The sequence below is a fragment of the Nannobrachium achirus genome (assembly GCF_963921795.1).
Source record: "Nannobrachium achirus genome assembly, chromosome: 15".
Classification (NCBI taxonomy): Eukaryota; Metazoa; Chordata; class Actinopteri; order Myctophiformes; family Myctophidae; genus Nannobrachium; species Nannobrachium achirus.
In genome coordinates, this window is record NC_137822.1 from 39,938,865 (window position 1) to 39,964,099 (window position 25,235).

The window sequence follows — 25,235 nt, forward strand, 5'->3', positions numbered from 1 at the left end:
CTGAAGAACCACCAGCGTACCCACACTGGAGAAAAACCTTTTCACTGTGAACATTGTGATTGTAGTTTCAGTGTGTTATCTAACCTGAAGAAACACCAGCGTGTCCACACTGGAGAAAAACCTTTTCACTGTAAACATTGTGACAAGAGTTTCAGAGAGTCAGGTCACCTGAAGGCACACCTGCGTACCCACACTGGAGAAAAACCTTTTCACTGTGAACATTGTGACAAGAGTTTCAATGTGCCATCTAGCCTGAAGGCACACCTGCGTACCCACACTGGAGAAAAACCTTTTCACTGTGAACATTGTGATAAGAGCTTCAGTGTGTTATCTAGCCTGAAGGCACACCAGCGCGTCCACACTGGAGAAAAACCTTTTCACTGTGAACATTGTGATTGGAGTTTCAGTGTGTTATCTAACCTGAAGACACATCAGCGTGTTCACACTGGAGAGAAACCTCATTGATGTCACCAGTGTAACAAGTGTTTCAGTGTGTCAAGTAGTTTGGAGGCACACCAGCGTATCCACATTCCACACTGGAGAAGAAGAAAAAAAAAAAAACGTTCTCGTACACATTAGCTGTATTCCAATCCGAAGGGTTTGCACTTTGAAGTGCGCATTTGAAGGGCTATGACGTCACTGGGCTGCGCCAAATAGCAATCTACAAGCTCACAATGCGTTGCGTTGCGACGCATTGTGAGCTTGTAGATCTGTGACCAGTGACGTCATAGCCCTTCAAATGCGCACTTCAAAGTGCAAACCCTTCGGATTGGAATACAGCTATTGTGACATAGTTGTTATAGTTTTAGTCAGGGTGTGTCCCTGTGACCGTCAGGGTCATGTGCATGATGGGGGTTGTAGTTTTAGTCAGGGTGTCTCCCTGCAGCACCGTGGGTATGATGGGAGTTGTAGTTTTAGTCAGGGTGTGTCCCTGACCATGAGGGGTATGGGCTGGGAATACCATCGCATAACACCACTGGTGGAAAGTAACCTTTACTCAACATTTTACATTTATTCAAGTACGGCACTAAACTAGTTGCTAGTTACTAGGGGTGTAACAATACATTTTAATAGCGATTCGATACATATCACAATACATGGTTGACGATACGATACATGGACGATATTGTTCATTCATGGCGATTCGATTCAGTGATTTAAAATCGATATAGTAACTATTTAGCAAAGAAATTCAATCTGTGTGAAAGGTGTGGATAGTGCAGGTTTTTAAGGGAAACATGTATTATTAATATGGATATAAATAAGTAAACACAGTTATTATCTGCCAAATACATGGACATTGTATATTGACAAACCTGCACCTTGACATGAACCCAGAGATTACACACATTTATCGATAGACAATACAATGCCCAAGTAGGTAGTATCGATGCAATCGATTATTCGCACTGCCAATTCGATACGATACAAAATAAAACAATACGATACGATTTTAGCGGTTTTCATTTCGATATACTTAGATTTTTTATGTTAAAAACTATATTTCGATACAGTTACTATATTGTTACATCCCTACTAGTTACATAGCAACTGTTTTCTAAAGAGCTGGAGAGACAGGGTGTAGTTGAGAACTGTGACCCTCACTTAGACCTGAGGCCAAATTCTAAAAAAAACGCCCTCAAAACGTCTGTAAAACTCAATTTTATTTTTCTTTAAAGGAGTAGTTCAACCCCCAAATGACTTTGTTTCTATTGATTACTCACGCCATGGAGACTTAAGTTCAATAATATTATATTATGCAGAATGTACCATGTTTTCAAATGTATGAAATGTAATAAAATCCTTTGAAAATAGCAAACATGAGACTTGCCACTCAATAGTGGAGATGTGGCATAACGGCATGGATATCTTTATTTCAGACCCAGGGAGATCCATATCAGTTACAATGCAATACAACAATACAAAAACTAAAAGATTGGCTATTCAAAAATAAAAGTACAATGCACCAAGCCCAATTATTCAGTTTCTGACATACAGACATGGTTGTGCACATGGTTCCACGTGCACAGTTTAGATGAGAACCTGACAGAACTGCATGTGGGGTCTGTTACAACAGCAATGATGTCATTACACAGGGAGGGCTATTTTTATCAACATAAGATGCTGTATTCAAGTCCAGGAGAGTGATGCCTTCAGGTATGGCATGGAAAGAGGGCATTCACATTTCTTTCCCCATAGTAAAAACTGCACTCATGGTCTGGAGATGGCACTTTTTCAGACGGATAAAAGGGCAAAGGTGCCGGGGCTGCGGGGGCTCAAGCCCCCTTTGATGCCACACACACACACACACACACACACACACACACACACACACACACACACACACACACACACACACGAGCACTGTACTGCATGTATTTTCCTAAATCACCACTAGAGGGTAGCATTGACCTATACACTGATCTTGATCAGTCTGCCATTAGGAACTACTGTCAGCGGTCATCGCCATCACAGACATAGAAAGGTAGACGCCTCTTCCGGCTGGGGGGTGCTGGTCCAAGACCGCTGGCAAGCCTCCCAATAACTCTACGCAAGCCTCCAGAATTCTGAGGCGGGGCTCTTGGGAATTCTGAAGGAGGCTTCCTTGTGCGTCACAGAATGGGAAGCTCGGTAGTCCAATCAGATGCAGGACTGGCAGGACTCCCTCTTTCCCATTGGAGGGGGCAGAGTGCCTTCCGCAGTTCCACAGTTATGCACTTCCGCCAGAGGTGTTTGACCAGTCGCGCTAATGAACTGCGTGATTCAAAATAACAACGCAGTTCGGCAAGTGGAGACGCCCCTCTCCACTCTGATTGGCCTCTGATTGGCCCGTGGCGGCACCCGGGTGGGGACGCTGTCATCTCTGTCAGGCACGTAGCGTTACTTTAACAATAAAAACCCGAGTTAAGTTATCTTGAGTATGACAGTAGTTCGGGTTTTAATGTTAAAGTAAAGGCGAATTCGAATAAGCTTTAAGGAAATGCTGAGTATGAACGTTAATTCACATTTTATGGTTTCCTTATTGTTTCCTACAGCCCATGTTTCACAACTGTATTACATTTTGGTGTCTTCTAAGTTATGTCTGCATTTTCTAGTAGTGAACAAAACAATACAGTATATTTTTATCTTTTCAAAGTGTGTTGTGAGCCGTTTTCACTAATTATAATTTCTCTTTACCATGCCAACCCATTAAAAAAAACACCCAGCACAGAAGATAAATAAAATGAGAGGCCTTTCAAAGTAGTTGTTAAGAGGGGCGTCTCCACTTGCCGAACTGCGTTGTTATTTTGAATCACGCTAATGAACTGCAGCGGCGGAGGAGGTATCTAGCTTTTTATATCTGTGATCGCCATGACTTTCTTTTTTCACTGACAGAAAAATAAAAACTAAGCTATGACTATGGCTATGGCTATGACTAAAACAGATTTTAAATATATTGACGATTTCTTCAACCAATAAAAACAAGACTATTGTTTGGGAGGGGCTAGTGGGGAAGAGATTCAGTAGCCTAAAAGAAAAGTCTTTTCGTTTTTTCGTATTTTTTCTTTTCTTTTTTTCTTTTTGCATAGTTATGTTGTCTGTCGTGTGAATTCACCGTTTGTCAGCCTTCTGATTGGTCCCTGAGACTCCCTGACTGGCCAACCAGAAAAAAACATTCACTTTTTGCTATCGGGGGTGGAGTTTGTGCAGTGGAGAATGTTGAATGTGGCTTTCAAGAACTGTCCGCACTGCGCGACACGGAGTTCGCCCGGTACGGCCGCGGGAGGTGATAGCGACGGCAAGCGATCTCGCTCATCATAACGAATAAGCTTCAACAAACTAGTTCACATGGACCTTATCAATGGTCTAAGAGTCACGATTGGGTACATATAATTTAAATGGGCAGAATTACGAAAAGCCAGCCTATTATGTGAGGAGAACTATAATCAGCCTGTCCTCTTCCTACCCAAGATGCAATGCGCTTTCTTTTTCTATTTCTATTCTCTCTCTGATCCAGAGGATTAAACTAATTAAAACATATATTTTCGGGGGGAAATTACTGTTTTGCTATGTAATTACTGTACCTTTTTCTTCCCTTTTTATTAATATCACGTAGATGTGTTTTTTTTTGGTACTTTATATAGCTGTAATGAGGCTATGAAGGAAAAAAAAATCCCATCCACTTCCACTATAAAATAATCTGCAATAGTGATTCTGTCCCACTGGGATTAAACAAATTAAAACATATATTTTCGGGGAAACCCCCTGTTTTGCAATGTAACTACTGTACCTTTGTCTTCCCTTTTTATTAATATCACCTAGATGTTTTTCCTTTGGTACTTTATATAGCTGTAATGAGGCTATGAAAAAAATAAAAAAAATCCCATTCACTGCCACTATAAAAACAATCTGCCCAGGGTCAAATGTCCCATCATAGTAACAGGGCAGAATGGGGCGGGATTTGCAAACTAGTGAATTATGTACAAAAGGCCCTCAATGTAAAAAAAATGTAAATGTAAAAAAAAAGCCATTGTGGTTTCTTGGGGCTAGGGTTATAGTCCAGGCAAACTAGCATTTTACGAGAAAGTAATTGTAAAAGATTTTTTTTCTTCACAGACCTTTTCAATAAGGTCTCCAGAACAACATACTAAAAGTCCTAAGAAATCCCAGTTGCGGAAATATGTTTAATTGGCACCAATCCAAGAAAGAAGGAGGAAAATACCCAGAAAAATATTTTTTTTCTGGGTATTTAAGGAGGATATGAGGGGTCTAACTAGGGGTTTGTCATGATGCCGAATCCATTGCAGGCATTTGTTTTGCACAAAAAACATTCCGTGGGCTAGAAATGGCCTCAGAAAACAATACACGTATGGGTGAGTATTCATGTTAGTAGGAGGCCTTAGGGTTTTTTTTTCTCGTGCTAATCAGTCTAAAAGTGCCACATTTTGCACAGATGTAGCTCAGGGCATGCTCTAATGATTTAGCTAGGGCGCCCGAGTCGGCGACCTTCGGGGTCACCATAGCACCCACAAAACTCTGACTCATCACTTTTCATCACTAAAGTCGATGGGAGCCCAACTTGATTTGGCCGCTGTGGCGACCCCGAATGTCGCCGACTCGGGTGCCCTAGCTAAATCATTAGAGCATGCCCTGAGCTACATCTGTGCAAAATGTTGCACTTTTAGACTGATTAGCACGAGAAAAAAAAAACCCCTAAGGCCTCCGACTAACATGAATACTCACCCATTTGTGTATTGTTTTCTGAGGCCATTTCTAGCCCACGGAATGTTTTTTGTGCAAAACAAATGCCTGCAATGGATTTGGCATCATGACAAACCCAGTGATGGGCAGTAGCGAGCTACAAGTAGCGACGCTACATAGCTTAACTACATTTTTCAGTAGCGTCACGGTAGCGCCGCTCGTTTTGAACCAAATAGCTTTTAGCGTAGCGGTCTAGCGGAGCTATTTTTAGAGCCCAGTAGTGACGTAGCGTCCACCAAACGCTACACGTTACTAATAAAGGTTGTGCGCAAAAAAGAAAAGAAAAAAATCCCCGGAGAAAAGCCATGGTACAGCCTGTGCACATGAATCACAGCTCGTTTTATACTTCTATAGTACAGCGGTGTCATTTGCCAAAAAGGACAGATCTACAAGCTATCAACGTGTCTCGGCTCGGCAGGGTGTTCGCTTGAAGATCTACCCTTAATTCCTTCCATGGCCCCTCCCCAATAGCAAGAAGTCACTGCTCTGTCTAGCGCACCGGACGTGCACCCACTGCACACAGAGACAGTCAGACTCAGACACGGAGAAGGAGAGACGGAGGGGTTATGGTCATATGGAACTAAACCTACACAGTGAAACTGTTATTTGCAACGTTTGCAATGTTAGAACTTCACTCGTTATAACTTTAACCAAATGCGGGTGAAACAGTGAAGGGGACACCACATCGCATGATAGCGTGCACGGAACGACGGACTGGACATACCTCGCATATCGATCAAAAACAACCATTCGCACCTCGTTTAAAAAGCGTGCCTCAACGACGTGAATTAACATAAGAATGAGCCATCGACTGGATGCATATCTGATCCATTGTGTGACCTGCTAAATTAGTGCTAATGGTTCTGTTCTGTCTAAAGCAGAGATGGAAAAAGTACTCACAATTTGTACTTAGTAAAAGTATCAATACTTCGCTGTAGATGTCCCCATTACAAGCGAATGTCCAGAATTCAAAATGTAGACTACTTGAGTAAAAGTATGAAAGTATTGGCATCAAAATGTAGGTCTACTTAAAGTAGGCCTACCAAAAGTAAAAGTAGGCTACTAAATGTTTGAAAATAGCCAAGGAAGGTATAAAATAGGGCTAAAGTGGAATAATGTAGTGTATATTTTATAATATAATCTTTCATAGCTGTAAAGTAACTAGAAACTAAAGTTTTCAAATAATTTTAGTAGAGTAAAAGTACAATATTTGGATTTGAGATGTAGTGAGTAGAAGTAAAAGTACTGAAAACTGGAAATACTCTGGAAATACTCAAGTAAAGTACAGATACCTCAACATTGTACTTAGTGTAAGTAGGCCTACAGTAAATCTACTTTACACCACTGGTCTGAAGTAGTCAACGTAGAACGTTACACTCAACTCACCATTTATCTGCACTACAGTACAAAATGAATTGTAGGCCTATAACATGAATCAATTCAAATGAGAATGTTACTTGACTGACTGACTGACTGACTGACTGTCTGTCTGTCTGTCTGTCTGTCTGTCTGTCTGTCTGTCTGTCTGTCTGTCTGTCTGCATAAAGATTATCCATCCATCCATCTTATCAGCTGTTTCGACAGCACACAGATCAAGGCACTCTTTTGTCCACAGCTAATGACAGTGAAGTGGCAATTTAAGGACCTTTTAGACATTTTTAATACCTAAAAAAATATAAATAAAATACCAAAACTGCATCAAAAGTTAGCAACTATAAAAACTGGTCAAACATTGGCCAATTTGACAATATAGTAAAAGAGGCACAACTTGTGAAAATGGCAGATCTACAAGCTCGAAACGCATTGTGTTCCGAGGTGTTGTGAGCTTGTAGATCTGCTATTTTCACAATATTTATCGGTGGAACAGAGTGAACTGGATGAAACAAAAAGCCAGACATGAGGGCTTTTTTCCAGTTTTATAATAATCAATTGAACTGAGCATTTTTTGCCTGACTATTTGTTTGGTGGAAAGTTGCACTTGATCATGAAGTTGATTAAAAAAATAAAATAAAATAAAAAGTAGCTTTGTTGTAGTTGGCTACTTTTGCAGTGTAGCTTGTAGCTTGCTTTGCTACATTTTCTGTGGGTAGCTTTGTTGTAGCTTAAGCTATATTTCATCAAGAGTAGCTTGTAGCTTAGCTTACTACATTTTCCAAGTAGCTTGCCCATCACTACCCCTAATTAGACCCCTCAGATCCTCCTTAAATACCCAGAAAAAAATATTTTTCTGGGTATTTTCCTCCTGGGTGGATTTCTTGGATTGGTGCCAATTAAATATATTTCCGCAACTGGGATTTCTTAGGACTTTTAGTATGTTGTTCTGGAGACCTTATTGAAAAGGTCTGTGAAGAAAAAAAATCTTTTACAATTACTTTGTGTTTTGGGTCCAAAATGAGCTAGTTTGCCTGGACTATTAGTAGACCTTGTACTGTCCTTTGGTGTGCTTTTCCTATGCAAACTGCTAATAAAGTATTCAATCAATACATCAAAACCAGCATTGTTTGGTACTTCTGTAGGCCCGGAACCTTGGAGAAAGGTGCTTTCAACCTGGACAAGATAGAGGGAAGGACGCGGACCGTTTCCGTCCCTCTTTCTCTTCCGGGTTGAAATAGCGTAAACAACAGAGGCAGAGCAGAGAGAGAGCGAACGAACAGATCATGATACAGAGAAAGAGAACGTCTGTGTTATAAATACAATATCAGAGGTTTTCACTCACAAACCTTTACTTTAGCGCTGTGTTAAAGTGTGTTTTCTACCAGGAGACATTCTAAACAGTGGAGACTAGAATCCGTACTTTAGAGCTGTGTTCTGTGGTTTCAACCAGGATACGTTCTTGGAGAAGGTATGTTTGTTTTGTCGTTTTTAATCCCCCTTTTTGTTGTTGTTTATATAGATCTAAAACTTATTTATTTTGCAATTGCATCTGTAGGCCTACGACTGTTTTTTTTCCCTCCCTCCAATGATATCTTCTGCTGTCTGCACAGTAGCCTCCTATTGTGTTGTCATTCAATGTTATATGAGTTTTAAAAAAAAAAGGATCTCAATGGAAATAAGCCACGGCTTCGGCTTATCCTTTTAGTTGACCTTGTACCATGCAGTGTACTGTCATGAAACTGTACCATTTTCCATGCAAACTTCTAATAAATTCTTCAATCAATCAAATAAGAATGAAACGAAGAAAAGGGCATTTCACTAGCCTTACATTAATTCTCTCCTGTAGTAGCTTCTGCTTTGATGACGTCTATGGCTACAGGAGAGTCTTAACGCTTTGACAGACAGGTCGGGAGTATGGTCTGCAAAACTGCTACTGCGGCTCTACACATGCATACATGCGAGACATATCTTCCGTACAAGTTCTGCAAGGTGTATGCGACTTGTACGGTAGCCTTGTTTAATGTATAAGTCCGTATTGTTAAATAAAATGAGTTTTTACCAAGTGTGTGTCTTTTCCAAATCGAGCAGCTCTGGTCTGGTTAAAGATGGCTGCACTTATCACGTGACGTTCATCCATTCCCCCATTCGTTCATACAAGGACATGACGTATGTGTATACGGAATAATGCTTCCAGCCACCAACGGGCGCTGTTGCAGCTAACATTGTAGCAAACGAGGAAAAGCTGTACACTTGGTAAAAACGAATTTTATTAAAAAATACGGACTAATACATTAAACAAGGCTACCGTACAAGTCGCATACACCTTGCAGAACTTGTACGGAAGATATGTCTCGCATGTATGCATGTGTAGAGCCACAGTAGCAGTTTTGCAGACCAGACTCCCGACCTGTCTGTCAAAGCGTTAAGACTCTCCTGTAGCCATAGACGCTGACGTAATCAAAGCAGAAGCTACTACAGGCGAGGATTAATGTAAGGCTAGCATTTCACTATTTAGGTAGTGAACCTGAACAGTGTTTACTTGAAATAAATGAATAATTTGTATCTTATTGCACAAAGCATGACTAAATAAGCGAGTTATTTTTACAAAAAAAGAAAATAATCATTCTTCTTACATTTAAAGATTAACATTCCAGAAAGAGTAACGATATGACATTAGTTCTGTTTTCCACACAATATTATAAAGACAAAACATATTGAAGTGAAAACGGACCTTAAAAGTTATGAATTATAATTGCATATTCAGGAAGTGCTCTGTCAAAAAAAGTAGCGTAAACCCAAGTGATTAATTATGCAAATACGTTACTGGTCTGTTCATGAAGCCATTTCTAGTTAGAATAAGTTACTGGTCTGTTCATGCAGCCATTTCTAGTTAGAATAAGTTGCTGGTCTGTTGGTCCTTCGTGCTGTCACGATTATGACATGTAATATGACGATTAATTGTCACAATAATTGCGATTAACGATTTCATTGTGTTTTTGTTGTTGACAATTACATCTCTGTTTGGCTTGTAGGCTTTGAAGTTGCACATGGCAGATATGACACAAAAGCTAAATATACAAAGACATTACTGACAACTTAATACTTAAAAATAACATTGATAGTGGAACATTGAAAGCGTGGTTGCGATGCAATGCGCTGTGAGCTTGTAGATCTGCTATTTCCACTATGTTTGAAAACATTTTCAACATGGAAAAGATTATTGCAATAATGACAAGGTAATTACGATTAGACAATTAATTATGTAATAATTGTGACAGGCCTATTGGCGCAGCCATTTTTTGCCCAAAGTAAGGTCTGGAGCCTGGATTAATACTGAGGAATAAAATAAACTCACACTGCCTGAACTATTCTTAAAATATCTTCCCTTTTTCTAAGGGTGAAATGAATACAATACAGCTAGCTGTGCTGTAATAATCAGTTGAAGGTTAAATATTAAAAGCAGATGGTCTACTCTCACCTTATTCATTTTAGACCATTATTTTCATATTCTTGACACCACTAGGTGTGAGGTTATTAAAGTCCTTGTTGAATTGCTTCATTTCAGACCAGTGTGTGGAGTCCAGACTGCAGGTGAAGATGAACTCTCCAGACTCAGCCAGGGCCATTTCTATTAAACAGGAGGAACCTGAAGATCAGCCACACTTCAGTAAGTTTAACCACTTGAACCCTAGCATCGCTATGCAGGGGGAACTTTTGCTGGAAATAGTCGATCTACAAGATCTACACAGTATATTGTTGTACGAATGTAAAGCTAAAGGCGGAATAAGACAGATACATTTATCATACAGTATGTACTGTATGTTTATTATAATCATTATTGTTTATTGTAATTATTATTGTGATTTCTTTTAACCCTTTTTCATTTATTGTATAGCAATAAAAGACAATGTAAAGGCAATCTGACAACAAAAACTTGCCAGTGAGGGATATGGTAATCTCGAAGCTCTTTCCATACGCGTGGTGCAGTTGACAGTAAAGAAGGTCTTGAGTGCATTTAAAAACGTTTATTTTAATGCAGGATGATGATATTAGCATAACAGAAGCCGGGTGTTTTGACTGCAAAGTAACCAATAACTTGTGTACAGAAAATAAACCGAAAATAACTCATAACAAACAAAAGCAGAGCACGGTTGAAAAACTTTGTGGCTTCCCACTGTGATTGCCAATCCCTGGCAGCTGTGCCCCACCGACACCCTAAAGTAGACTAGTGCCCCGCCATTGGCCGACGCCCACCTATGCCCAGGCCTAGCAATAGTCATGACAACCACACAATAGCAACTTTACATAGAATAAATGCATTGCAATAAAACAATCAAATTGGCTGCAACACTCCGGCCCCTAATTGTTACTGTACCAGTAAGACTCCCTAATCGGGAGATAAGCGACCGTCAGGTCGCAGCGTGATTTTAGGGCAAAATGTGTAGGAGCAGTGTCCAAGAATGTGGTTCAAAAAATTGGCCTGATGGTGGCGCTATATGGGACATCCATATTGATGAGATGAGTGTAGACATACTGTGTACCGATTTGCGTGATTTTAGGGCAAAATCTGTAGGAGCAGTGTCCAAAAATGTGTTTGAAAAAATCGGCCTGATGGTGGCGCTATATGGGACAGATCCATGTTGATGACATGAGTGTAGACATAGTGTGTACCGATTTGTGTGATTTTAGGGCAAAATCTGTAGGAGCAGTGTCCAAAAATGTGTTTTGCAAGAATCGGCCTCATGGTGGCGCTAGAAGAGGGCCATGTGAGAAATGAGGGGTGGGGTCTCCGCGTTGCCTTGGCGGACGAATAGGTACCGGCCCCGGCTCTCCCGGACGCTCCTAGCCCGAGCATTTTATGTGAGCTGCAGTGGAGGGGGTCCTCCACTGGGGGCGCCACCACTTTTGCATCCGTTCTGGAGCACCAGGAGTCGGTGGTCCCCGGGAATTCCCCGTGAGCAGCCCCGTTGGGGTGGTCATTTGGTCATTTTTGCACATTTGGTAATTTTTTACATCTGGGGGTCCCCCAGGGACCTGGGGGTCCCTGGAGCTACGGGGGTCCTTGGAGGTTGTAGTTTGGCAGGCAAGGAGTGTGTGTGCAAAATTTGGCATGGATCGGGGCAACGGTTGCGGAGATATGAGCAGGGCAATAGTGTGACGTGTGACAGACAGACGGACTGACTGACTGACTGACTCACAGTTTGTGGAGGTTTTGATAGTAAGTGCGACCTGACGGTCGCAATAATAACATAACAATTCAACAACATACAATATTGCAGCCAAATAAATGCATTGTCCACGTCAGTCTTTTCAAACCGTAATGTTCATTGTTCATAATCCAATAGGGTTGGTAACCCCAATAATAGAAGTTGGGTTTCAGTCTTTATTCAGCTTCCAGTAGAAGCCAAGTCTTTGTGATCGGTCGCTCCAAGACGTTGTACTTGGTCCAGACTCTAACAGACCGCACAAGTCCTTGTCTGTCAGGAAAGGTCTGCAGTACCTTGCCCAACAGCCAGGATCCGTGAGGGGCAGTAGAGTCCGCTACGACGACGACGTCTCCAGCGAAAGAAGTTCCTCTTGTCCTTTAGCCACCGCTGTCTCTCTTGCAACAGTGGTACGTACTCCCGCAGTCATCCGTGCCAGAAGAGATTGGCGGGGAGTTGAACTTGCCTCCATCGTTGTTTGGAATAAGAGTCTGTTTTGTTGAAAAGCCCAGGTGGTAGAGAAGGTTTGCCTTTCAACAGGAGAATGTGATTTGGAGTCAGTGGTTTGAGATGATTTGGATCCTTTGAGGGTTTTGTAATGGGACGGTCAGGGTTAGGGTTTAATATGGCTTCAACTTTGTTCTTTTGTTGAGCTGGGTCAAGTCCTCTGCTGGAAGTGAGGTGGTGTTCAACTCTCACCCCATGAGAGGCCTTGTCAGCTGGGTTTCTTTTTATGTCAACGTACCTCCATTGTGAGATGTCTGTGGCTTCTCTTATAGCAGAGATCCTATTGTCAACAAAGGTGTGAAAGCGCTTTGTTTTGTTCCTTGTGTATTTTAACACTTTTGTGCTCTTTGTCCAGAAGATTGAGTTGTACAGCTCTAGTTGCAGTTCTGCGTTCAAGCGTCTGTCAACTCTCCAGAAGATTGAGTTGTCCAGCTCTAGTTGCAGTTCTGCTTTCAAGCATCTGTCAACTCCCATTGTCAGCACAGCAGGTAAGAAGGTAGGAGTTCTCTCCCATTTCTTTTTCAGGCAGAGGATCCTTTGCTCAGCCAGATGGCAGTTGTCGGGCATGACAACCTTGTCCTCTCTGAGAGGCAGCTTCAAGCAGTGATGTCCAATTTTGAGTTCAGCTGAAGTGTTGCCAACTTGTATGAACTTCAGATCTTCCTTGGACATTGCTGGCTTGTCCTCTGTTGAGTTCTCGTTGAAATTATGGTTGCATTGCTGCACAAGCAGTTCTTCTTTGTGAGCAATGGAGATTCGGTTGGCTGTGATTGTGGGGCAGCTACTCCCACTCTCGTTGCCTCCTCTCAATGGTCCGTTGACAACCCATCCCAGTTGGGTTCTAACAGCATAAGGTCCTTTACCTCTGCTGTTTATCACTTCCCGTGGTTCCATTACTTCTGGAGCGTTAGTTCCAATTAACAGCTCTACATCTGCATCAATAGCAGGAATTTCCACAGAGTTCAGGTACGGCCAAGCGTACAGGTCTTCCTGTCGTGGGATGTTATCACGAGTCACCGGCATCTTGAATTGTGTGTACACATCAGTCAACTCAACATAGATGTCACCATTGAGTGCTGCTACTTCCAGTCCTGAGATGACGTGACTGTGGACAAAACTTTCTTGATTCATCGTTTTCATTAGGAATTTAGTGTTCCTTCCTTTCACTTTTAACCTCCTCATCAGTTGCTCTGAGCAGAAAGTGGACAAACTGCCGGGATCTTGAAATGCGTATGTCGTTAAAATTGTGCTGCCTTGCTTTGCCTTGATCTTTACAGGCACAATTGACAAGACGCAATCCTGTGCTCCGGCCCCTATATGACCACATGTCTTGGGAGTGGTGGCTTCGCTCATCTCTGCTGTTTCTTGCTGTGTGTCCTTTGATTTCATTTCCTTCCATTCCTCTTCATGAATATGGAGAATGCTGGGATGTTTCAGGTTACACAACTTGCAGGACAGCCGACTGTGGCAGTCCTTACTCATGTGTCCAACAGATAGACATCCAAAACAAGCACCTTTCTTCTTTAGAAAGTCAATTTTGTCTCTGTGCTGCTTCTTCTCCATCTTGGGGCAAACTTCCAAACTGTGGCCCTCCTCACACAGCAGACAGGATCCCAGGTAAGTATTTCTCCTTTTGAGCTTCTGAATCAACAGCTGCCACTGATGTAGCAAAACTGCTTCCTGTTTCCCTTGTGTGTCCCTGTGACACTTTAGTTCCAACTTTGAACTTTGAAGATGAGACCGTTGTATCTTGAATGTCTCCATATAGTGGATCAGAAGCGATGGACACTTGCCTCTCAATGAAATTAACAACATCACCGAACACTGGTGGGCGATGGTGTTTCTCCTGATGCTCAAAAGCAATGTTCCTCCATTTTTCCCTCAGTTTGTATGGTAACTTCATGATGATTGCACGCAGATTTGATGGCATATTCATCTCTGACATGTAGCTAATGTCTTCCATGGCATTACAGCAGATTTGCAGGAATAATGAAAATGCTTGTAAGGCTTCGATGTCTTCTGATTTCAATGGTGCCCATCCAAGGGCTTTCTCCATGTACGCATTGACTATTTTTTGCTCATTTCCAAAGCGTTCCTGTAACAGCATTCTTGCTCTTTGATACCCTCTGTCAGATGGCATGTGTTGACAGCTCTTGACCAGCTCTCTAGGTTGCCCTCGAGTGTACTGCTCCAGGTAGTATAAGCCGTCAACATTGCCAGCAGCCTTTCCTTCCACTCCATGTTCAAAAGCTCTGACAAATGTGACGTACTCAAGAGGGTTTCCATCGAAGATTGGGATGTTCCTTGGAGGTAGTGATAGTGAAGACTGCTGTTGCACTAGTAATGCTGTGATGTCGTTTTGCTTTTGCATGATGCGTAAAATATTTCCTTGTTCCTCACTGTTTTGGTTGGATTGCTGTGGTGGATGTACAGTATTGTATGAACGTCCGGATCTTTGTGGCATGCTGCCTTGGTCCTCCTCATTGACTTGGTGCCATTGCTGTGGTCTGTATGCAGTGGTCTGTGACTGTTGAGATCTTTGAGGTAAGGCTGAGTTGGGATTTGAAACATAGGTTTTTATGGTTCCTTGTGAACTGGGTTCCTTGGCCCTTGTCCCTGTTCTGTTCGACATTATGGCTGTATTCATGAATTGATGGTGTGGATCCTGTAGCTGTTGAGACTGTAATGGCATTGCAGTTTTAGCAGTTCCTGTTGGTTGGTTGTAATGGTTCTGATGTAATTGAGTATCGTAGCTCTGCTGCCTCCTGTTGGCGGATTAATGTAATGGCAATTTGAATCCATGAATTGTGCCTCCATTGCCATGGTCGTTTTACTTCCTCCTGTTGGAGGATGAGAGTATTGCCGGTTTGAATCCATTGACTGTGTTTGCATTGACATGACAGTTTTACTGCCTCCTGTTGGTGGGTTATTGTCATGACAGGTTGAAGTTTGTGGAACAAATTGTACAGCAGAGGGGTTGAGATTAGACCTTTGTTTTGACACACAAGAGTTCATTCCATTTGTGATTTTGCTTCCTATGTCAGACCCTCTGTTGGAAAGTATGAAAACCTTCACTGTCTGAGCAGCAATCAGACTTTTCAATTCAAGCAATTCCTTCTTTTTCCTTATTTGTGCCTCCTGGGCTTCCAACTCATGTTTTTGCTTGAGAGCATCCTCCATAGCCAAGAGTGCAGCTCTTTCAGCCTCTGCCTGGATGCGTGCAGAGGCTGTTGATGACCTTGAATGTCTAGAACTCCCACGTGACACATTTGTTTTGCCACAGATATTAGAAATACTGTCATTTGGTCCAATATTATCCACATCCTCATTTCCATTTGACACAGGATTGTTATTTGAACCATTGTTGTACAGAACCTCATTTGCAGGTGACACATTGTTATTTGAACCATTGTTTTCCAGAACCTCATTTGCATGCAATGCATCATTGCTATTTGAACCATTGCTTTCCAAAACCTCAGTTTCTTTGAACACAGCATTGTCATTTGAACCATTGCTTTCCAGAACCTCAGGTGCATGCAACACAGCATTGTCATTTGAACCATTATTTTCCACAACCTCATTTGCATTGTTTGACGTGTCAGCATTGATTTCGTCATCAACCACCTGTATGCATTGCTCCCTGTTTGCAAGCATCCATTTTTCCATTTTGTTTATCACTCCATAAACCTTGTGCATTTGATTTTGAAACCATCCGTTTTGTTTATACTTTTCATCCACAGGCAATAGAGGTTTTAATGACTCATGCAACTTTGCAGTTTCCCCACACATTTTCCACAGAATTTCATGTTTAATTTGCACTTCAGAAACACTTCCCTTTGAAACAATCATTTGATCCAACTCCTTTGCCATTTTACACAATTGCTATATTCCAGAATTCCTGTCCTTTTGTATTGATAATATTTTTGCTTCCGCCGCTTTATACGTGAGTTTAACAGGTCTTTTACCGATTTCATTTTCCAATTCAGGTTCAGTGACAGCGTCATTCATTACAGAATCAATTTCCAGATTTTCCTCCTTACTCATGATGGCTTATTTTAGCGATCCACGGAGGATTTATTTTAGAATTAAACGTTGGATTTTCCTGTATCCCGTTGCGTGAAGGCCACTCTCTTCCGCAACGTTTATTCATTCATAAACAGTCCTACCGTGACCATGGCATCGACGTTGTGGATATGCGGTCTGCGTTCCACTTGCGGCCGAGCTGTGACGTAACGTAGCAGTCTGGAACTAAAACAATGAATGAATGATGCGCTGTCCTCCTGTGTCGATCCGTGGAAGTGAAGTTTTTCAACTTAATGTAAAGGCAATCTGACAACAAAAACTTGCCAGTGAGGAATATGGTAATCTCGAAGCTCTTTCCATACGTGTGGTGCAGTTGACAGTAAAGAAGGTCTTGAGTGCATTTAAAAACGTTTATTTTAATGCAGGATGAGGATATTAGCATAACAGAAGCCGGGTGTTTTGACTGCAAAGTAACCAATAACTTGTTTACAGAAAATAAACCGAAAATAACTCAAAACAAACAAAAGCAGAGCACGGTTGAAAAACTTTGTGGCTTCCCACTGTGATTGCCAATCCCTGGCAGCTGTGCCCCACCGACACCCTAAAGAAGACTAGTGCCCCGCTATTGGCCGACGCCCACCTATGCCCAGGCCTAGCAGTAGTCATGACAACCACACAATAGCAACTTAGCAAATATGTCTAAAACACTGGCTTGCAGTTTAATTCTTGGAAAGTAAAGAAATATGAATTAAGGGAATTTAAGACATGTTGACAATGCCTCTGAATATTGGCTTGCAGTTATTGCATATAGCCAAAATGCAATAATATTAGGCTTGTCATTCAGGATGGAATATAAAGTTGCCCTTTTGATGAGAAGTGGAACTTACAAGTCATTTAACTTTTAGCATGAGGGGAGAGGATCACTTGATGTCTAGGCTACAGAGAAAATACTGTCAGTTGACAGTGACACACATGCTCAAGACTGACAGAAGACAAGCGTTTGTTACAGCTGCCATTAATTGGTGACTAGTGATTGGCTGCATTTGTGGTCAAATCAGGGTCAAATGCGCATCTCTGAACAAGCCATTGTTAACCTGCTAATGTTACATACTGTAGCATAGCTACCTGGCAATAATATATGCAGTGTTGAAACACCCTAAGCCTCACCCCATGGAGACCTGAATTCCTGTATATTTCTTTATTTTCTTCTTCTCCTAGACATCCTACACATGGTTGTGTGTAAAGAGGAGATTTCTCCTGAACAGGAGAGGAGCTCCAGTCTGCTCCAGGAGGAACCAGAGCCTCCACACATTAAGGAGGAACAGGAGGAACCAGAGCCTCCACACATCAAAGAGGAACAGGAGGATCCAGAGCCTCCACACATTAAGGAGGAACAGGAGGAACCAGAGCCTCTACACATTAAGGAGGAACAGGAGGAACCAGAGCCTCCACACATTAAGGAGGAACAGGAGGATCCAGAGCCTCCACACATTAAAGAGGAACAGGAGGAACCAGAGCCTCCACACATTAAGGAGGAACAGGAGGAACCAGAGCCTCCACACATCAAAGAGGACCAGGAGGAACCAGAGCCTCCACACATTAAGGAGGAACAAGAGGAGCTACTTCAAAGACCAGAGGAGCCTGATGGGTCAACATCGACATTACCAGCAGTGAAAAGTGAGGCAGACAATGAAGACATCTCTTCACACTGTGCTGGAGTTGAAGTCGAGCTGGAATCTGACTCTGAAGTCACTGAAGACAGTGACGATTGGGAGGAGACCACTGGAGGTCAGTCAGTGTTAAAAACAGGGACAGGACTTATGTGTGGGGAAAAGAAACTGGGAGTTGGAATAAAATAAGTGATGAAAAATCTGTAAGCCGTAATTGCTCTTTTTATCTTTTTATTTTATAATTACCCGTTTTAACCTGCCTCTCCCTTTCTCTCTCCCTCTGTTCCTACTCCCCCTTCTCTCTCTCTCAGGAGACACTGGAGAAAAACCTTTTCACTGTGAACATTGTGACAAGAGTTTCAGTGTGTCATCTAGCCTGAAGAATCACCAGCTTGTTCACACTGGAGAAAAACCTTTTCACTGTGAACATTGTGACAAGAGTTTCAGTTTGTCAGGCAACCTGAAGGCACACCAGCGTATCCACACTGGGGAAAAACCTTTTCACTGTAAACATTGTGACAAGAGTTTTAATCAGTCATCTAGCTTGAAAGCCCACCAGCGTATCCACACTGGAGAAAAACCTTTTCACTGTAAACATTGTGATAAGAGTTTCAATGTGTCATCTAGCCTGAGAAAACACCAGCTTGTCCACAGTGGAGAAAAACCTTATCAGTGTAAACTTTGTGACAAGAGTTTCACTGAGTCAGGTCACCTGAAGGCACACCAGCGTACCCACACTGGGGAAAAACCTTTTCACTGTAAATATTGTGACAAGAGTTTCAGTGTGTCATCCAGCCTGAAGAAACACCAGCGTGTCCACACTGGAGAAAAATCTCATTGATGTCACCAAGTGTTTCAGTGTGTCAAGTAGTTTGAAGGAACACTTTCCTGTACCCATTGTAACATGAGTTTCAGTTGTTGTGGTAATTTAAAACGACACCAGTTTATTCACACCAAAATATGTCGCTGGGAGGATCAATTTAACAGGGTTCCCACGGTCATGAAATTCCTGGAAATATTTTGAAATTATAAAAATATTTTTCCAGTACCGGAAAAGTTTTGGAATTGATCAAGGGTCCTGTTAAAATAGCTATGCATTGTCTTTGGTTATTGATTTTGTTAATACCTCTGAAATGACAAATTAAACATTGGCCAAATTGTCAAATATTAGAGGCAGAAAGTGTGAAAATAGCTGATCTACATGCTCACAACGCCTCGCGTTGCAAGGCGTTGTGAGTATGTAGATCGGCTATTTTCTCAATAGAAACGTGTTATACAAAATTCCTTAACTCTTCAGGGTGAGGGTGGGGGGTCCGGGTCCCCGGTTAAAATATGATTATTTCACAGCCTGAAAAGGTTGAGAACCACTGGCATACACTACCTGTCTTTGGGCATTACGCATAGGAGTAAGCGACTTGTTATTGAGCTGAATTATTGTTATTATAGTCCTGGAAATTGGGTTAAATATTCTGGAAAAGTTTTGGAAAAGTTTTTGGAAATTAATTGGTAAAGATGTCAAAATAAAATAAACTACTTCGCTACTTACCTAAGCAAAGGTAGTTTTGCGTTGTTGAAAGTCTATTCTCTGTGGTGGGAAACCTCTCAGCACCCCACCCTCTGTTAAATACATTGTGTTTGTCTTGAGTAAAATGCACGCACCTCGAGCCACCGCAGACACAACCCGTAAATAAGCGGTGGTCGAGTTGGATGCGTTTTTATTTCATGCAGTTAGTTGTCAGTTCACACTGAAATTTGTCTTGCAACACAGCAGCCATGTATTCAAAAAACATATATACAAACATTTGTAAAACATCAAGGCACATACATGAGGGGGGCACGGTGGCGCAGTGGTTAGCACTTCACCTCACAGCGAGAAGGTCCTGGGTGCGATTCCCGCCGGGGGATGCTGGGGGCGTGTTCCTCCACCCGCGTCATCAGTGCCCACACCCTAGGTGGGGTTGGCGATAGGGCCTTTCTGTGTGGAGTTTGCATGTTCTTCCCGTGTCTCCTTGGGTATATGCCCTCACACAAAAACATGCAGTAGTCCTGGTTTCTATACTACCTCCCCCTAGCCAGCCAGGTGCTCCCCAACCTCCCTGGCGCGGCAGGGGGAGAGCGAGGGAACCAGGACTACAGGTTAGGTAGTTGGCACCGGGTGAGAAAATGGGTTGCAAAAATGTGGGATAAAATCTTTTTTTTTTTAAAAGAAAAAAAAATGCACATACATGACACGCTGAGTCGCAGTGCAGCCCCTGTAACAGCGAAGAAAACCTGGAGACTGACATTCAGTAATTGGGCATTATGATCAAAATAAGAACATTATAATGGTGTGTAGAAAATGTAATCTAACACCCCTGGTGAGTATGTTCGGATAGAGCGCATGCCCGTGGTAAAACAATTGGTCCTAACCTTCTCCTGTCCACTGTTTTTATTCACGTGGGCAAAAGTAAAGTGGTGTTATCTGACACCTCTGCACCAAACTCCACATTGACACCACAAATAATTATTCCAAACTGAGCTACATTAGTTAATAAATAAATTACTTAACTTTGTAAAATGTCTCATTTCAACATACCTGTGTTTATAAAGGCTGGCTATACGACCACTTATGGACTCATCTCACATTTCATTTTCACTGATGTAAAATGCCTGCATGCCCAATCCGTTTCCTGATCAACTTCATACGTGTGTTGTGCTTAATCAATGGGGTTTGCCCCAGTCCTGCACAAAGGAACTTCAAGACATTACACTAAGGCTTCTTCCTCATAAAATGCACGTAGGCGCTTGTGTGTGTGAGAGAGAGAGAGTGTGTGTGTGTGTGTGTGTGTGTGTGTGTGTGTGTGTGTGTGTGTGTGTGTGTGTGTGTGTGTGTGTGTGTGTGTGTGTGTGTGTGTGTGTGTGTGTGTGTGTGTGTGTGTGTGTGTGTGTGAGAGAGAGAGAGAGAGAGAATGAAATGGGAAAGGGACTGATAAGATCACCATGCACCATCATGCATCATCATGTGAGACCAAGGATGTTCTGGTTATGGTAATCTGTCATTGTGTGATTGTAATCAGGCCTTACAACAGATTTGTTAAACTTAAAACTGGGAGAATGCCTCTACAGAATAGCTGCATGACAGGTGATGTGCGGTATATGCAGTGGTGGACAGTAGCCTATTGTACTTCTGTCAATTGTTTGAGTGTCTGTATTATTATATTTGGATACTTATGACTTCATGGAAAATAGTGGATTTCCAAATGCACCTGTCACGATGCAAATTTGTTGAAAAAAAAAATGAAAATACCTCTTTGGAACAGGCTTCAGTACAGCCTTTGTAATTTGTACTTGAATACAATACAGCGTCCCACCAATTCTTGGCCATCGGACCAGTTACCCATATATAGAGACCCCTGGTACCCATATATGGAGATCAAATGGAGATATGCTGTGAGAGCCCAAACATGCTTACTCAGTTATTCGTTAGGTGAAAGTCCTATGACATCTGACATCATACCCTTTTATGCCCATACATGAAGATCCCTGTCTGTATGAAACAGCCGTTAGTGTGGCCGATGTGGCCTCCATATATGGGCATTCCCATATGAAGTCTTGTTAGATATGGGCTTAATATTGATGACATCAGGGAACTCCATGTATGGGCATGAAAGGGATTCTGTTAGTGTGGTATCACAGTGAAGCCACCATAGAACCACACACCGTTTACCTACTAATCTGCGACATATGTTCGCAATAAATGTCTATGAATGTTCTTCACAACGTAGACACACAGAAATGATTGAACCAGCAACGGATATATTTAATGTACTTTTATTATGGAGAACCACAGAGTACAAGTCAGTGGGTTGAATCAGACAATCGGACACTGATTAGGGAAAGACTGTACGAAGCGCACACACAGAAGGATGATCATGAGAACATTCTTCGTCATGCCATTTAGGCGATCCTGTGCAGTTTGTAACTGCACAGTTTTGACTTCTACCACCATCTGGTTGTCCGTCATCCCACATGCCGGTGAAGTTGACTCTGGAGCCATCAGACCACATCCACCTGCCCTCCATGTGAATGTCGCTCATTCCAATCCACGTGGACTTCTCCTGTGGGTCAAAGTTCTTGATCAGGTTTAGGACAAAGTCTTGCTCCCCCCGGCTGTGGATGGACACCACGTTGGCGTTTTGAACCAGGCAGTTCAGCTCTGCTCGGGCCCAGCTCATGGGTCCATAGACGTACTTGAAACAGCGGCCGTTGTAGTACCAGGACGTTGGACAGGGTCCACGCTCCAGCTTCACCTCAGCAGAGGGAGCGGCGTGCACGGTGCCTGCACACACACACACACACACGCGCGCGTGCATACGTACGCACGCACACACACACACACACACACACGCAGGAAAATGAAAGTGAGAAATGGAACCAAAATGGTTCTTCATGACTGATACCATATAGATCAGTGGTTCTCAACCTTTTCAGGCTGCGACCCCCAAAGTAATCATTTTAAATGGGGACACCCCCCCATGCTCGCAACGCGAGGCGTTGTGAGCATGTAGATCGGCTATTTTCACAATTTCTGCCTCGACAATTTGGCCAGTGTTTAATTTGTGATTTTAGAGGTATTAAAAAGTCCTTAAATTGTTACTTTAGAAATGTGCAGATATACCCTCTATACACTTAAACTTTATGTTGGTTCGTTTACTGTTGAGTGAGAATGACCCCCCCGACCCACAGGTTGAGAACCAGTGATATAGATTGTCCAGAGGGAGAAAACCCTGTCAAATAAATCTCCATATATAGACAGCATAAAGAAGCATCAGGTATGAGGTGAAACTTAAGGGTTGTACCAGGGGGTCCCCAGCTAAACGATTTATATATAAAATTGTTATAGGAACCAAATGGACCCTTACCGCTCTGTAAGTCTGTAACATCACTGTTACCCAGCACCAGGCCCAGCAAGCATAGGAGTTGAGCAACCAGCAGCATGTCAGCCAGAAGTGGTCTCTGTGTGTCACTGGATCCTGGGTCGGGGTCTTCTATGAAGTGTGTGTGTGCGCGCGTGTGTGTGTGTGTGCGTGTGTGTGTGTGTGTGTGTGTGTGTGTGTGTGTGTGTGTGATATTGTCTGTCTGTGTGTCTTTTTATCTGCTCCAAATGAGTGGGTTTTCAAAGCTGGCATCATTTTGATTGGTCACCCACCCACTCACACGCACACGCGCATGCATGCATGCATGCACGCACGCACACACACACACACACAAGCTGACCATGATGACCAATACTGTTTACCACCCACATGCTCAACATTACATATTGTACTTTTTACTCCACTACAATTATTTGAAAACTTAAGTTTCTAGTTATTTTGCACATTACACAGTGATTATTATTCAAACACATGAGAGGGACCCCCAGATGTCTGCTCCTCCTGGCCCTGTAGAACCAGCGATATAGAATACTGAAGTCACTCACTGATCTTCATCCCCTGCTGTCACCGAGGGGTTTGGGACAGAATCGTCTCATATAAGCATTGTGATCCATAAATAAAACAAACTGCAGAGAAGATGGCTCTGTATAGTTTATGATTGCGATAGTCAGTAAGATAGTAAGATAGCATAAGTAAATACAATAATATAATAATTTAGGCACCTCCCCTGGGGGTCTCAACCCCCAGTTTGGGAAACACTGACCCACTGAACACCTACACAAAAAGAGAAGAACACAATACATTATGTTTAACATTTAATGTTACATAAGGGTTGTGTGTTTGTGTGTGTGTGTGTGTGTGTGTGTGTGTGTGTGTGTGTGTGTGTGTGTGTGTGTGTGTGTGTGTGTGTGTGTGTGTGTGAGAAATACAATAAAGGTTTAACATAAAATGATATAATGTCCTATCAATTTCGGGATTATCAACACATTCTTCGCAGGTTGTGTCAAGCTCTTGTGATCATTAATCTGTTTTGGCTCCAATCTACCATATTCCCGGCATCAAACTCCCACTTTACCGGATACACAAACGTCTCTTTCGCAATGTCCCAACCTCTTGTGATGTTGTGATAACCTCTGACCAGAACAGTGTTGGACAGATTCCACACTCTAGATTCATGGAGGGAGCAGCGGTGCCTGGTGCTTATGGCACACACAAGAAAATAAAGGTTTAGGTTTAATTGTTCATATTAGACAGCACAATCATCAGTGTATTTTGGATTCATGTCAATTTGTGTTTTCAGATATTTAACCACTTGAACCGTCAATACTTATTAAACTTGACCTTTCACTCTGTACTTAGTCTGCTCTTTTTCTCCTCTACACCAAACCTCTTTGCCGAAAATAGCCGATCTACAAGCTCACAACGCCTCGCAGCGCGAGGTGGGGGTAATGGAATGATCTGAGTAGGCTACGACACTTTTGGGATCACATTTAAGTAATAAGGCTAACTATGGATATAGTTAGTTCAACTGGATGGTCTCACAGCAACTCCCAGTGGGAGTTTACTTTAAACAAAAATGTCATATTATCTTAATAAAATTGTTCTACCACCAGCTGGATCTCCATCATCCAACAAGTAATATCCCAGCCTGCGGCTCCATCAGACCACATCCATCTGCCCTCCATCCATCTGAGTGTCTCTCAGTCCAATCCAGGTGGTTCTCTCGTGTGGGTCAGAGTTCTGGATCAGGTTTAGGACAAAGTATTGTTCCCCCAGGCTGTGGATGGACAGCAGGTTGGCGTCTTGACCCAGGCAGTTCTGCCCCGCTACCGCCCAGCCAGGTCAAAGGTGAAGAGACATACTTGTATACTAGCTCTTACCCGTTAGAAGATATGAGCTCCAAAATTATGTGCAGTGTGTGGGTTATGGGGTGTGCACACTATATGAGGGATGGAAAGTCACTTTAACTGGTGCTTGCATGATAATATGTAGGAGCATCAATGTAAGAAATACCTGTTTGGTTTAATTGCTATAGCCTAGACTGTGTAGACTGCATGATTTTTGGACAAAATGTAGGAGTACTGTGGTGCAAAAATGTGTTTTACTCAAACCTGCCTCCTCATTTTGTTTTTCTTCTGGGGACCAACAGAAGCAAAGATTGGTTAAAAATGTTGCCTCATGCTAGATGCAGAATAGATATGCCTCATGCTAGATGCAGAAAAGATACACGATAAAAATGCTAATATACAGTATACGATTTGTGAAAGTGACAAACGGCTTTGCAGTTATGTCAGGTGTGT

At 42.3% G+C, this 25,235-nt stretch overlaps 1 protein-coding gene across 1 annotated transcript; it reads right to left on the reverse strand.

Annotated features, from left to right (window-relative positions):
* Positions 1 to 21,841: 21,841 nt before the first annotated feature.
* On the reverse strand, positions 21,842 to 23,086 carry LOC308298800 (galactose-specific lectin nattectin-like). Its single transcript, XM_080742475.1, has 2 exons — positions 22,921 to 23,086; positions 21,842 to 22,337 (listed from the first exon to the last, which is right to left on the reverse strand). The coding sequence occupies exons 1-2, from the start codon at positions 22,994 to 22,996 to the stop codon at positions 21,889 to 21,891; spliced, it is 525 nt and encodes a 174-aa protein (XP_080598601.1). The 5' UTR covers positions 22,997 to 23,086; the 3' UTR covers positions 21,842 to 21,888.
* Positions 23,087 to 25,235: the final 2,149 nt, after the last annotated feature.

What these genes read in the sequence shown, in the direction of transcription:
- LOC308298800 (XM_080742475.1), bottom strand. Translation starts at nt 22,996, where the DNA reads ATGCTGCTGGTTGCTCAACTCCTATGCTTGCTGGGCCTGGTGCTGGGT. An exon ending in TGTTACAGACTTACAGAGCG is followed by an intron (nt 22,338 to 22,920) that starts GTAAGGGTCCAT and finishes GTGTGTGTGCAG; the next exon opens with GCACCGTGCACGCCGCTCCC.